Genomic DNA, 14,915 nt, shown 5'->3' on the forward strand with positions numbered 1-14,915 from the left:
GAGCAAAGGGTAACATCTCGTGTTAGTCTTTAAATGAGACAACCATCTTTTGCACTATTTTCTTGATGTTCTTTTTGGTTGCCTCGACTGCCCCATTCATCTTTGGCCGATATGGGGAAGAGTTGTGGTGTTGGATCTTGAATTCTTGGCTCAGTTCTTCCACCATTTTATTATTCAGATTAGATCCATTTTCAGTGATGATTTATTTCTCCATGCTTCCACTAGATTATTCTAAAATCTTTTGGGACAAGAGAGAAAAGAAGGGAAAGATATTTTTGTTTTGAAGTTTGTGTTTTAGAAGGGATTTATTTTTCAAAAATGGTTTTTGTAAGAATGTTTGGCCAAGGTAGGCTTATGTGTTTAGGCTTGTTTGATTAAACACTTATGAAGTTAAGAAAATCTTTGTTTATTGACGTTGTGATTTGACAACTTAGATAACTTCCCTTGAACCTTTCTTTTTGAATTCGGTTCATGGTACCATCATGGATTTATTTTGTTTTTTGATTGTCCTTATTTTTGCCTAAAACACCCTTTTGTGGCGTTTTAGCGGACCTTTATTTTTGTTTATTTTTTGTAACCCTAACTTTTGCCTAGGTCACCCTTTCGTGGGATTCCTAGCGGGTCTTTTGCTCTTATTTTTGCGCAGTCCCCTTTTTTGAGTTTCCTGCCGAGCTTCTTTTATTTTGAAAGATTTCTTTTTACCCATGATGGCACTTGTCAAGGCCAAGGGAAGGTGCTCCAAGTTGTCACACACACCTCCACATAAAAATGATGTGGGCTTATTATTATTAAGATGATTTTAACCTCATTCATGTTTATTCAAACAGGGTTAAAAATAATGTGGTTTAGAATTTTATTATAAGCAAGAAAAGAAGCAATGAAGAATGATTTTATTATAATCATAGTGGAAACATTAGTCTTTATTTCATCACTGATATGGGTCCCAATGTTGACCTCTTCTATCTCTCGGCCTTGCCCCAAATTCACGGTCTCTAATTTCTCTTGACACGGTTGGAGTAGACGAGTTTCTTGATCTAGCAGTCTTTGCAGATCCGGAGAGATGGTCTCTTCATCACTGTCCAACTCAACCCGTTTATCCTCAACTTTCGGATCCCGGTCAGAGCGAACAATTACAGACATAATTATTTTATTGGTTCTGTTTAGGTTTAGAATTATTAATGTTAATGAGAGAGAGAGAAAAGAACAAAATAAGAGAATAATGTGTGAAATATGCCTCTTTATTGATATATGTATGTAGAACTGTACAAAACCCTTATTTACATGAAAAGGTTCTCATGATCTCGGGTACAGATCATGAGTCCCTAAAAGAAAAAAGTGGAGGGACCCTATCATGGCTTGTTATTCTCTCTAATCCTGCTTTGGCCGAGGATTCTTGCTCACGTCGGGCGCTATCGAATCAAAAGTGATCCACCCGGCATCAATAAGGTCTTGGACCTTATATTTGAGAGCTCTGCAGTTCTCCGTTGAATGCCCCGATGCCCCCGAATGGTATAAACATTTGTCTTGTGGTTTGTACCAACTGGGATGAGGTGGATCAATCTTCTTTAGTGGAACGTAAGCTAGAAGACGTGCTTCCACTAGCTTCGGCAGGATGTCGCTATATGTGGTCGGAAGTTTATCAAACTTCTTCACAGGTTTGAATTGCGATCTTCCTGACTTCGAAGTGGAAGAAGACGAAGAGATGGTTATGGCACTGACTTCTCTCTCCTTCTTCTTCCCAAAGGTCTTCTTAGCTTTAAATGATTGGGAAGGTTTAGCTAGCTTCCCGCTTTTCAGCTCTTGTTCCACTCTTCCTCCAACATGATGGGACTCATGGTCACTGTGCTCAGCCCCTTGTATGTTGTGGTGACGCATGAGTTCCATCATTTGCGCCATTTGCTCTTTGAGCTGTGAGAGCTCGGCTGTAAGCTCCTTATTTCGTTCCTCCAACGCGTCCATTTTCTTGTTGAGCTGAGAGAGCTTGGTTGTGAGCTTCTTATTTTGCTCCCCCAGCGCTTCCATCTTCTTGATTTTCTGCGCGCGTGTGAGGACAGAGAGATGACCAGCCACTTTCTAAAAATGAATATTTAATCTAATTAATTTATGGGATGAATACGCTCTTGACATGAGCTTGATAACCCTCCATTTTTAAGGCGCTGCCTTTTTAAAACAAAGCGTTACCACCCTCCTTGACTTATGATCTCTCCTCAACGGAGAATCTCGATAATTATGGGTCTCTTTTACTCATGTCAAGAGGTATTGGTGAACCTAAAATGCATGGTTTATGAGGATGCATGATATCTTTATTGGTAATGATGCACATGCTCCTCACTTTTATTATATTTTCACACATGGTTTTTCCTCTAATGTCATGGTATTTTCATGCATGGGGATTATTCTTAGACCTTATCACGAGGTTTATTATTAATGCACAAACAATTTCACATAAGCATTTACACAAACAATTCACTCATCCACGAACAGTCACGAGCGAATCACGAGGTAGGGGTCTCCTGCAGAAAAGTGCATATTCAAGGAGGATCTAACTGTTCTCACTTGGTCAAAGGCCCCCAAGGTGCCCCCATTATAGGGACCCAATTCCTCTCGTCGTAAGTCGATGGAAAGCTCCAACGCACTGTCGGACTCAAGTTCATGGTTATCACCTTGAGTGATGTTTTTCCGACAACGGTCACGTAGGCTCCTATAGACCCATTCAACCGGCCGTACTAACATCCACTCCCTATGGATTACCACTCATGCCCCCGGGTATAGAGGGAACTGTTGTGTGCAAAGGTTTGTGTGCAATTTTTATTTCAAACAATTGCGGAAATTTAAACAAACAACAGTTATTTAAAGCCAAATATATAAAGCATGTTATCATACAAGCAAGGGGTAATGAAGTAATTTTAACTATTATTTGTTAAAAATAATCTGTCACTAAATGGGACTGACTCTCGAAGCTTCCCCAGTGGAGTCGCCATCTGTCGCCACCGGCCCAAACGGGCCTCGGCGGTCGCGAAGACGGTCGAGCTCGCTTTTATTTTAGTTTTGAAAATGTATTGGATTATTAGAACGACTTGTTCTCAAACTGAGACCTTGTCGATCCTATCCAATTTATTTATTAAAACGTCTCACCAATCCATATTAATCCCAAGCGGGACCCTCCATGGATTAGTGGTTTTCGTAAAAGGAGGGTTCGTGGAGTCGCCACCAATGTTTTACTCAAAACATTGGAAAAAGGGATAAGGCAATTGATTTTATAAATCAACTTTGGCCATTACAACCAGAGTTAGGTAAGGGAGTCGGTTACGCGTGGGGAAGGTGTTAGCACCCCACAGCGCCCCTTTCGGGTTCCCTATGACAGATTATTTTCTAAAATAACAGCGTAAAATTACTAAATTACCCCTATTTATTCTAAGCAATTATAAATTAACTATCTACATGATGACAGTTTAAATATGCACACAGAAAGCAGTAAAAGGAAGGATTTAAGAAGAAACCTCTTGAAGCGTGCTTTTATATATTGAGTAAAACTGGGAAGCTTTTTGGCGTTCCCTTGCTCTACAAGCTCGCTCGCTCCTTCTAAAAACTTTTAACTATGGAAATCCGGAGGATTTCCCTTCGACTAGGTTCGATCCTCAAGCAAAATGGCTCGGGGCTCAAGAACTTCGTCGGATCAACTCTCCGAGTGATTTCTAGGGCAGAACACTGCTCAAAAACCCCAGAATACTCAAGGAGAGGGTTAAAACTATGTGAAAAAAGTGTGGAATGATGTCCAATTGACGTCATATTTATAGGGAATAGGCGCAATACGGCCTACAGAAGCAATACGGCCGTATTGAAATTTTTGAACTTCAATACGACCGTATTGAGTTCAATACGGCCGTATTGAAATTCAGAAATTTCAATACGGCCGTATTGAGTTCAATACGGCTGTATTGAAACTTCAATACGGCCGTATTGATTTCAGTACGGCCGTATTGAAGTTTCAGAAACTTCAATACGCCGTATTAAGTTCAGTACGGCCGTATTGGGCTTCATTCCCTCCACTTCCTTATTTTGAGCTATTCTAAGACCTCTAGACCTACAGAGAACCCTCCTAGGGCCTTCCAGGAGTCCTTCTGGCTGATCTTCCTTCAGTCTTCGAGAGTCTTCAAGCTTTATTTCCGACCCGGACAATTTTAGGGGTCTACAATGTTAACACCATGTAATGGAAGATTCTTATTCCTATTTATTCTTATTTTAAAAGGGAATGTTGTATGTTTAAAGAAATGCAATGTATGCTCAAACAATGTCACATAAACAATGCACAAACAATTTACTCATCCACGAACAGTCACGAGCGAATCACGAGGTAGGGGTATCCTGCAGAAAAGTGCATATTCAAGGAGGTTCTAACTGTTCTCACCGGTCTGAGGCCCCCAAGGTGCCCCCATTATAGGGACCCAATTCCTCTCATCGTAAGTCGATGGAAAGTTCCAACGCACTGTCGGACTTGAGTTCATGGTTATCACCTTGAGTGATGTTTTCCGACAACGGTCTACGGGCACCTATAGACCCATTCGACAACCGGCCGTACTAGCATCTACTCCCTATGGCTTTCCACTCATGCCCCCGGGTATAGAGGGAACTGTTGTGTGCAAAGGTTTGTGTGAAGTTTGTATTTCAAACAAGTGCGAAATTTAAACATACAACAGTTATTAAAAGCCACATAGGTAAAACATATTATCGTACAAGTGAGGGGTAATGAAGTAATTTTGAACTATTATTTTAGAAATAATCCATCACTAAATGGGATTGACTCTCGAGGCTTCCCCAGTGGAGTCGCCATCTGTCGCCACCCGCCGAAACGGACCTTGGCATTCGCGACGATGGTCGGACTCGTTTTTATGGTTTGAAAAGTGGTGGATTGTTAGAACGACTTATTCTCAAACTGAGACCTCATCGAACTAACAATTTTATTAAATGATTCACTAATCCATGTTAATCCCAAGCGGGACCCTCCATGGATTAGTGGTTTTCATAAGTAGTAGGGTTCTTGGAGTCGCCACCAATGTTTTACTCAAAACATTGGAAAAAGGGATAAGGCTATTGATTTCACAAATCAACTTTGGCCATTACAACCAGAGTCGGTTAAGGGAGTCGGTTACGTGTGAGGAAGGTGTTAGCACCCCACAACGCCCCTTTCGGGTTCCCTATGACGGATTATTTCATAAATAACAGTGCAAAATTACTAAATTACCCCTATTTATTATAAACGATTATAAATTAAATATCTACATGATGACAAAATTAAATATGGGACAATCAGAAAGCAATAAAAGAAGGGATTTTAAGAAAAACCTCTTGAAGCGTGCTTTTATATATCTAAACAGATGTTAGGAGACTTTTTGGCGCTCCCTCCCACTACACGCACGCTCGCTCCTTCCCTAAAAATTAATCTTTACTATGGAAATCAAAAAGATTTCCCTTCGACTAGTTCGAATTCTCAAGCTAAATGCTTAGAACTCAAGAACTTCGTCGGATCGGCTCTCGGAGAGATTTCTAGGGCAGAACACTGCTCAAAAACCCCAGAATACTCAAGAAGAGAGTCCAAGAAGTGTGAAAAAGTGTCCAATGACGTCCAAATGACGTCTTATTTATAGGGGTGAGGCGCAGTACGGCCCCTGGTGTCAATACGGCCCGTATTGAAGTTTTGAACTTCAATACGGCCGTATTGAATTCAATACGGCCGTATTGAGTTTCAAAAACATCAATACGGCCGTATTGGTTTCAGTACGGCCGTATTGCAGTTCAAAAATGCAATACGGACCGTACTGAGCTCCAAAGAGGCCGTATTGAGCTCCACTCCTCTCACTTTCTTATTTTTAGCTACTCTAAGACCTCTAAACCTACAGATAGTCATCCTATGGTCTTCTGGAAGTCCTTCTGGCTGACTTTCCATTGATCTTTGATAGTCTTCGAGTCTTATTTCCGACCCGGACAATTTTAGGGGTCTACAGCAGGTTCATCAACAAAAAATATGAGTTCAGAAAGCAAAAAAAATAAACTGTTATTACAGATAAGCCTAAGCAGTAGTATTCTCGCTCGAGCTATCAAGAAGGTCGTCTTCATTCACCAGCAATCCACGTCGCACATCCTTCTCTATGTGCATAGCAGAGAGGTCGACCCCTAGTGCCAACACCCTAGCCTGACGAGTTTCCTTGGCAAACCCCCTCTTGTGCTCCACCAAGAGAGCCCTCTCAGTCTCAACGAGCTTCTTCTCTAAGCCTGCTTTCGCCGCGACCATCGCATCAAGGTCAGCCTTCAAGGCACTGACCTCCTCCTCTTTGCCGACCAGAAGCACCTTGTCACAGAGACGTCTCTCAACTGCTTCCCCCAGCTTAGCCCTCAACGCCTTGGCCTCCTCCTCCAAAGAGCGCGCTCAGCCCCGAGAAATTTCGGCCTCCCCCCTACAAGATTTGGTGACCTCCTGCAGCTCACCAACTTGGGCAGCATAAACCTCATTGGCCCTCAGAGCAATCTCCAAAGACTTCTGAGTCCTTGAAAGATCCCTCCTCGAAGCTTGAAGCTCAGCCTCAGCCTTCTTTGCAGCCTCCAGCGCGGCCCTCAAGGCCCGGTTCTCCTCCTCCAAAGGCCGAACTCGGCTCGGAGCACTCTCAAGCTCTCCTTGCAGCTTTGGCCACTTGCGCCTCCAGTGGTCCACGATGGCAATAGACCTATCCATAAAGACCTCTGCAAAGTCTAGGCCCTCCACTGGACCAACCTTCTCGATCATCGTCTTGTCAGCCGCAAGGACTGAATCCCCCTTGTAGAAGGCATCGGCGGTTACCTTGGAACTCTACATCGAGTCTACGTCCGGTGACACGCTCACGTGATCTAACCTCGCCAGGGGGCAATTAACGTCAAAGCGCTGAATAATGCACTTCCCCCTTGGAACACCTCGAGGAGGAGGAGGCGGCGTAGCGGCCGGAGGAGTTGGCGTCGGCGCTCCAGAGCTCGACCCCTTCCCGCAAGCCTCAGAAAGAGTGGGCGTAGGACCCGCCTGCGCAACGGCAGGGGAGCTCAGCATTCGCACCTCAGAGCTTGGCTTCGCGCAAGCCTCGGCGGAAGTTAGCACAGGCCCCGCCTACACAAAACACCAAAAAATTTCTAAGTTACAAAATAGGAAAATCATGCAATGTAGAAGAAAAATCATAAGGGAAAGACACAAACCTATGTCTCATGAGCGACCTCTTCCACGACCACTCTAGACGACCCCTTAGGCGGAGGACTCTCGATGAGATCGACCAGGTTGGCGTCGGCGGCCTTCGAGGTCACCTCTTCAGCATCGCGAGGGGACGAGGTCTCCCCGACCCTCTTTTATCCCCTTTTTCTTTTTCGGCGAGTCTCCAGGGAGCGACCTCCTCCTTGCTGGGCTCAGGAACCTCGAGCTCCTCCGTATTGTAACGAGCTTTCAACTCGCACCATTTGCTTTTCCCCATTATACCTGCAAACAGGAAGGGCCCAACACATAAGAAGGCGAATAGAAACATAGAATCTAATAACTAAGGATGACAAGGTACTCACTCTCCAAACTCTTCTCCTTATTCACCAAGTTAGCAAGCGACAGGACGAGCTTGCAATCCAAGGGACGAGAGAGTGAGGCTAAGTCGGCAATGGCAGTAGTATCCGAATCTGACAACTGAAGGCTACTCGACCCATTGAACTTGATCGGATTCTACTGCTAGAAGAGGGGGAACCTCGGCAACCTGCCGAAGTGGAAGACTTCATCGACCAGTAGGTTGGCCTTAACAGGCCAAACTTGGAAGAACTCCTTTTTGAAGCTCTTGTATGACTGGGAATAAAGCTAGAATAAACCCCCAGCCTTTCTCCCATTCAAAGACACCCAACCGAGGGGAGGTTCACCTAGTTTAAGCTGGTAAAAATGGAGGAAAACGGGCAACAACAACCCTATCCCCAGGGCTGAGCACAAAACTTGGAAAGCCCTCAAAAAATCCCAACTATTGGGGTGCAGCTGGTAGGGGGCCACATTGATAAAATTCAAAAAATCACATTCAAACTGAGAAAAGGGCAAACACACACCCAGATCTCAGAAAAAGCATTAGTACATATAGAAAAAGGGGGTATTCGGAGTACCCCCCATATACACACGCTCACCGGGCTGACAGGGCTCAACCCGGATGAGCTTGGAAATGGACGACTGACAGATCCTGTGCGATTTCCACATCGCATTCACCTCAAGGAACGACTTGAACACACTCTGAAACTCTCCGACGTCCCCCCTAACCCACTCATACCTAGGAACGGAGATGGCAGGGTGTGAGTCTTTGGGGTTGTTACCCCCCTTCTTACCCTTGGGCTCACCACCAGCGGCGGCCATTTTTGCCTTACCCTTCCCCTTGGCCTGCCTAGCGGCGGCCTTAGGGGGAATAGAACCATAACTACCTTCACCGGCCATTCTCCCAGTAAGACCAAACGAAGAAGAAACGAAGAAGAAGGAAGAAGGAGACTTGCAGAACGGAGAAGAAGACAGATTAGGCGAAGTACCTGGTACTCCTTTGATAGTGATAGAACAGTGGCGAAGGACGGGGACCTGATTTCCGGAAACGGCGACGACAGAGAAGAGCGAAGACAAGGAGGGTAGAAGACGGAGATAGGCGTTGAGGAAGCACTGGTGTGCAAGGGAAGCCAAAGAGATGAAAGTGAAAAGTGTGCGAAGAGGAGAGGGAAAAGTGTTTTGCAAAATTGAAAATGGAAGTTACATGTGGCAGAAAACAACAAAACTGACGAGGCATTAAATGAAGTCATAATGACAGGTACACCTCATCATTACAAAACCGTCACCCCCCATTAACACACCGCCCACGCGTTCCGGGAAACGAGGTTACGGTTATGACACATGACGTTATGCCAAGGAAGCGTACACGAAGAGACGTGACCCTTCATTGAGCTCGACATTAACTCCTCGACCCACGGTCTTCGGAGCTCGGGGGGCTAGTATACTATCTGCACTGCGAAACGGAACTTAAGCTCGGTACTGAAGCGCTAGATGACATCGGATGAGCGCTACGAGACATCGGCTAAAACAAAGGCCCACTATCTGAACGGATCACAACCAACCTCGGGCCCAAGGCCTAGATAAACCCTAATTCACGCTAAGGTACGTGCATTACATATACGAGACCCATACACTCACAAAGACTAACTTTAGCATTGGAGTCTCTTTTGCAGGTACCACCCCCACTTCAGAACAGCTAACGTACCTAGCGAACGAGGCTCACCAATCTTGCCCAGCAGATTGTCCCTCACGACCAATCTCCGGTAAGAACAAAGGTAATATAAAATCAACCTTGATTACAAGTGATTGATTTGTTGCATATACTTTGATATTCTGCTACGTCAGTAATAAACCTTGTAATCTATTGTTATTTGTTACTCAAATTGTATAAAGGTTGTATTTTAGATTTTTTGATAGGTTGTTTTTCAATAATTGTGGAAAAGTGAGTTATCTTAAGATAAAATCTATTCAACCCCCTTCTAGATTCTTGTACACTGAGATCAACACAGACAAGACATAGCTCGTCCTCAGCAGCTTGAACATTCCTTTTGGCCAACCCTACCTTTGTTGGAATCCGATTTTGAACTACCCCAATACTTGTCAAAGAAAAATATAGAAACTCAAAAGTCAACTAATCCAATATGATCCTTCCAAAAAGAAATATTAACCTAATATAACTTCATTTTGGTTAAGCTTGTTCAACTCAGGTTAGTTGGAAAATATTATAAACTTAATTATAGAAATTCAGACTTTATTTTTTACCAAATCAAACCAAACCTCAACGACACTGAATCCTATTACAAAACCAATTGATTGTTCGTATGGAAAAAGTTTTTAATCATGAAATTTGGACCAGTCTTTGGTTAGAACGGGGCTATGAACGCTACCAAGGTGTACAAAACAAACTCATTGATACTACACAAGAGCAGACCAAAAAATTAAAAAACATGTGATTATTTCATTAGCCAAAACTACAAATCATACTATGCACTCGAAACAACAGTACAAACCACACTAAGTTAAAGTCACAACTGCAACCACGTTTGTAAGATATACTAATTCCACACTACACATACTCTTGAAAAGAAAGTGGGTAGCTTTATGCTACGGAGAACATTTACTAATATGCCTCCCTCTTTTAACACAAACCTTAAATCAAAGACAGCAAGGCAGATTATTATGGAGCAAGTTATGTTCATGGGATGGGATAGATGACTATTTTGCCGGTTGCTCTGTTTGTTTCCAGATGGGAAAATGCTTCAACAGCCTGAGAGAATGGAAAGGGGCTCTTGGGGTCAAGTACTGGCTTCAACTTCCCACTCTCAAAATGAGGGTTTAGTTTCTCTAAGATAGCCCCATCAGTGCTGAGTATGAAAAGGATAGCTGATGCAAATCCAGGTGGTACTATTGTCACAACTTTGCCTCCTTCTTTCAAAGCCTTGAATGCCTGTTCAGTTTGTCCTGTTTTTGATTTTAGGAAAACAAGTATTAGTGTTCTACAAGATGTGTGACCAACCTCATAAACTTCTCACAGAAGAATGTGTGATCAAAATCTTACCTACTGTATCGTACACCACATCAAACTTTTCAGGCAGGTCTTCAAAATTCTCTTTTGTGTAATCAATGGGCAAGTCAGCCCCCAAATTCCTCAATAATTCCAGTTTCCTGGTGCTAGCTGTCGCTGCTACCTTGGAGGCTCCATAAACATGCTTGGCAAGCTATGTCAACAAGGCATTATTAATTATAATCACTTAACATGAAATATTGACTTTTGAGATGTTTCCTGAATTCAATCTGTAGAGATTTTAAGTTATTCGATCCCTAGAGAGAGGAGTTCATAGTTAATATAGGGACAAAACTTACATGCAATACCACAGGTATTGTTGGTATGATTCCTAATCAGAATTGAAATTTAACTTTGGTAATATTTATGATAAATGATTTCACCAAATGTCCTCGTATATTATAAATAAAACTCAAATTCTGATTGAAGAACAATACCTAAAGTATTGATGGTACTGAATCTTAGTTTTGTCCTTAACAGTTACATGGAAACAGGAAATGTAAATAATAATAAAAAAAAATATAATAGTAACTTTATATTAAGGTGAGCCTTGGCTAAGATCCTCTTCACTTGCGGGCTAAGGTTGTTTACATCTATCCTCCACAATCACCACCGAGTAGAATCCTCGCCCAAATAATATAACAATATGTGAAAAGATAAGTACCCGTGCGGTGCTGTGAGTGTTGATTGAATTCAAACCATGTTGCAGAGATAATGTGACTTTTTGAATCACTACAAACAGCAACGTTGAGTATTGATTGGGGAAAAACAAATGCTAGGGAATTTTACTTATTGTGAATATGGTCAATATGATCATTTGTAATATGAACTTAATCAACCATAATGGAACAGAAAAAAGATCAACTATCACCACAAGGATATCTTAATAGATCTGAAAAAAGCATATCTTAGTAGAAGCTCATAGTGATACCTGAATGACATGGGTTCCAACTCCACCAGCACCTCCAAGCACAAGGATAGATTTGCCTGCAGAAAACTCAGTTCGTTCAAGGCCTTCATAAGCAGTCTCAAGTGTTAAAGGAAGGCTAGCAGCCTCAGCAAAGCTCAGACTCTGTGGCTTGTGAGCCAATAGTCTCTCTTCTGCGGCAGTATACTCAGCCAAAGAACCAATCACCTTTGGATATTCCAAAGCTTTTACATTGATATCACCATAAACTTCGTCTCCAACCTTAAATTTCTTCACTTCACTTCCCACTTTAACCACAACTCCAGCAACATCATACCCCGGAGCAGTCTTCACACACAAAATTATATAATAAATAAATAGAACAAATTTAGGACAGAATAAGCAATAAAAAGTAAAACATCCCTATTTTTATACGAAAGATGCGATTTTATTTTATTTTTTCTAGTTTCCCACTAAAATCTCTGTTGTTATTCTGAACAAGCATAATAACAAACGACAACCAACCAAATAATTGCAGAAGTGTTTGACTGTGATTTGTGAGTGTTCAAACGGGATTTTGGAAGAGGAAACGTGAGTTTACCTATTTTTAAGGTTTATGGTTGTGCATTCAAGTCTTGAGCTAAACGAAATTCTAACTCCAAAATCAAATTTAGCATGAAATGTCTTCAATTTGACTACAATGTCATTTCAAAATAAATAATCTCAAACATTCACCAATTAGACCAAAACCTATTTTTATTCAAAATCAATTTCAGCATATCAAAGCCCACAATACATGGCCCAAATCTAAAGGGTTACAATTAACGATAAGCAGGAAAAAAAAAAAAAAGATTTTAACTTTTAAGGGAAAGAAATATTAAAAAAAAAAAAATAGTTTCATGAAACTTATTTCTTACATTATCTTATAAAATACAATCAGTTAAGGACAGCTAACCATAAAACAAACAGTGAAATAAATCTGAATTTTATGATGAAGCAAAAGACAAATGGGTAATGAAATTGTGTTACTTACAGGTAAAGGGGAGTCAGTGTTCCTGAAAAGGCCTTCCATTCTCTTGTGATCAATGGGGTTAAGAGAAGCAGCAGAAACCTTGATGAGGACCTGATCTTCCTTCACCTCAGGCAAAGGCACACTCTGGTTGAACTTTAGAACTTGGTTTGATTTCCCATACTCTGAATACGTCCATGCTTTCATGTGAGAAGGTATTGATATTGCAGCCATGTTTCAAATGAATTGGAGTACAGAGTGAAGGGAAACGGAACCAACAAAAATTAAATAGATGTATCAGATGCAGGGTTAGTGAGAGAGTAAAGTTAGAAAAAAAATATCTAACATTATTGAACTACGCCGGCCATGTGATTGTTAGAGCACGTTTAAAGCGACTATTGGTTGTTTAGAAATAATCTTTCATTATTAGCCTTATAGGAAAAAGTGATTATTTTTAATCAACTGAATCACATGACGATGAGTATTGATTATTTGTCCCTGTGTTGACTTTTCCTTTTTTCTTTTTTGATAGGGTAGTTCCGTAAGCTAAACTGTAATATTAATATGTTATGAGGTTTATTGTAGAGTTATTTTTAAAAACAAATTACTTAAAAATAATTATTTTAAATAATTTATATTTTTAAATTATTTATTATAGAGTCATCATAGATTATATATTTATAGTGATTTAAATGTCACATTTATTTTAATAAATCATGAAATAAAGGTCATTACAACGAATAATAATTTAATTTAAGTCGTTATATTGTAACGACAAATAACGACTTATTTTTAATTTTTCTGGAATAGTTACAGCATGTAGGAATTCAAATTAAATTTTTTTTTTTAAATTGTTACAAATTAGATAATTTTTTTTAATATTCAATGGGTTGCTATAAGTCATAACAATCTCATTTAAATCTGTTTTATCAAAAATAGTTAATTTATTTAATTTCTTAACATATAACATTTTGAAGAAAAAAATTAATTAACTTTTATATTTTTTTAAGCTTAACATAGTTTCTTAAAAAATAAAGTAAAAAATAAAATTCATTTTGTTAATTTATGAATATAGGTTAAATTCTTTTTTATTTGAAGTGAAAAAGTGATTATTTTTAATCAACTGAATGGCATGACAATGAATCCAGATTATTGAATGTTATGTCGCTGTGTTGACTTTTCCTTTTTCCTTTTTTGATAGGGTAGTTTTGTAAGCTAAACTATGATATTAATGTGTTATGATGTTTATTATAGAGTTACTTTCAAAAATAAATTACTTAAAAAGAATTGTTTTGCATAATTATATTTTTTAGATTATTTATCATAGAATTTAAGTTTTAATTTTTTTTAACAAATTATGAGAGTCATGAAATAAAGATCGTTACAGTTAATAATAATCTAATTTAAATTGTTACAGTAATAGTACATAACGAATATTTTTTCTTTTTTTTATAATTATTATAACTTGTAACGATTCAAATTAAGAAATATTTTTTTAAAACTATTAAAGATAAAATAAAATTAATATTCAAAGAAGTCATTGTGATCATAGCAATCCATTTAAAAAAATTTTCTCAAAAGAAATTTATTTATTTAATTTTTTAACATATAACATTTTGCAAAAATTAATTAATTTTTATATTTTTTAAGATTAACTTAGTTTCTTAAAAAATAAAGTAAAAAATAAAAATTCATTTTTTAATTTAATTTTTCAAATTAAAAAATATAATTGAAAAAAAAATACACATATATATATACAAATATCAATATAAATTTATGACTGTAAGTTAAATTCTTTTTTAATGGAAGTGAAATAAAAATTTAATAAATTATTAAATAAATAAAAATAATAAGTAAATAAATATTTTTATTATTATTTAAAGGAGTCAATATGGTCATAGCAATCCATTTTAATTTTTTTTTTATAAAAATTAATTTATTTTTTGTGTTAATTTAATTTTACAATAAAATAATATAATTGGAATATATAAATACATATATATATATAACAAATATAAATATAAATTTAAGAATGTAGGTTAAAATTTTTTTTATTTGAACTAGAATAAAAAATTAACAAATTATTAAATAAATAAAATTAATATATAAATAAATAAATCAATAATTTTTTAATATTTAATGTGAGACCCTCGGTCTTTCTCTTCTCTCCCTCTCAACATATCACTTACAGCCTTCCTTCTTCCTCTCATTCTTTCTCTCCCACTCACTTTGACTTGTTCATTCTCTTATCTTGGTGGACGTAGGAGCTGTGTGAAGGTGTGGGAATGAAGCTGAAGCGCGGACTCTTCCTCCTCCGTTCATCATTTTCTCCGTTCGTTTTCAACTCTCTCCTTCCCGGAAGCTCGGATTTCTT

General features: G+C 39.1%; 1 protein-coding gene across 1 annotated transcript; it reads right to left on the reverse strand.

Annotated features, from left to right (window-relative positions):
- Positions 1-9,988: 9,988 nt before the first annotated feature.
- Positions 9,989-12,904, reverse strand: LOC109793948 (2-methylene-furan-3-one reductase). Its single transcript, XM_083072441.1, has 4 exons — positions 12,566-12,904; positions 11,557-11,880; positions 10,620-10,779; positions 9,989-10,522 (listed from the first exon to the last, which is right to left on the reverse strand). Exons 1-4 carry the CDS (start codon positions 12,773-12,775, stop codon positions 10,257-10,259), a joined length of 960 nt encoding a protein of 319 aa, XP_082928567.1. The 5' UTR covers positions 12,776-12,904; the 3' UTR covers positions 9,989-10,256.
- Between the last annotated feature and the right edge of the window lie 2,011 nt (positions 12,905-14,915).

The sequence above is a fragment of the Cajanus cajan genome, chromosome 4 (genome assembly GCF_000230855.2).
Source record: "Cajanus cajan strain Asha chromosome 4, NIPB_CcT2T_4, whole genome shotgun sequence".
Classification (NCBI taxonomy): Eukaryota; Viridiplantae; Streptophyta; class Magnoliopsida; order Fabales; family Fabaceae; genus Cajanus; species Cajanus cajan.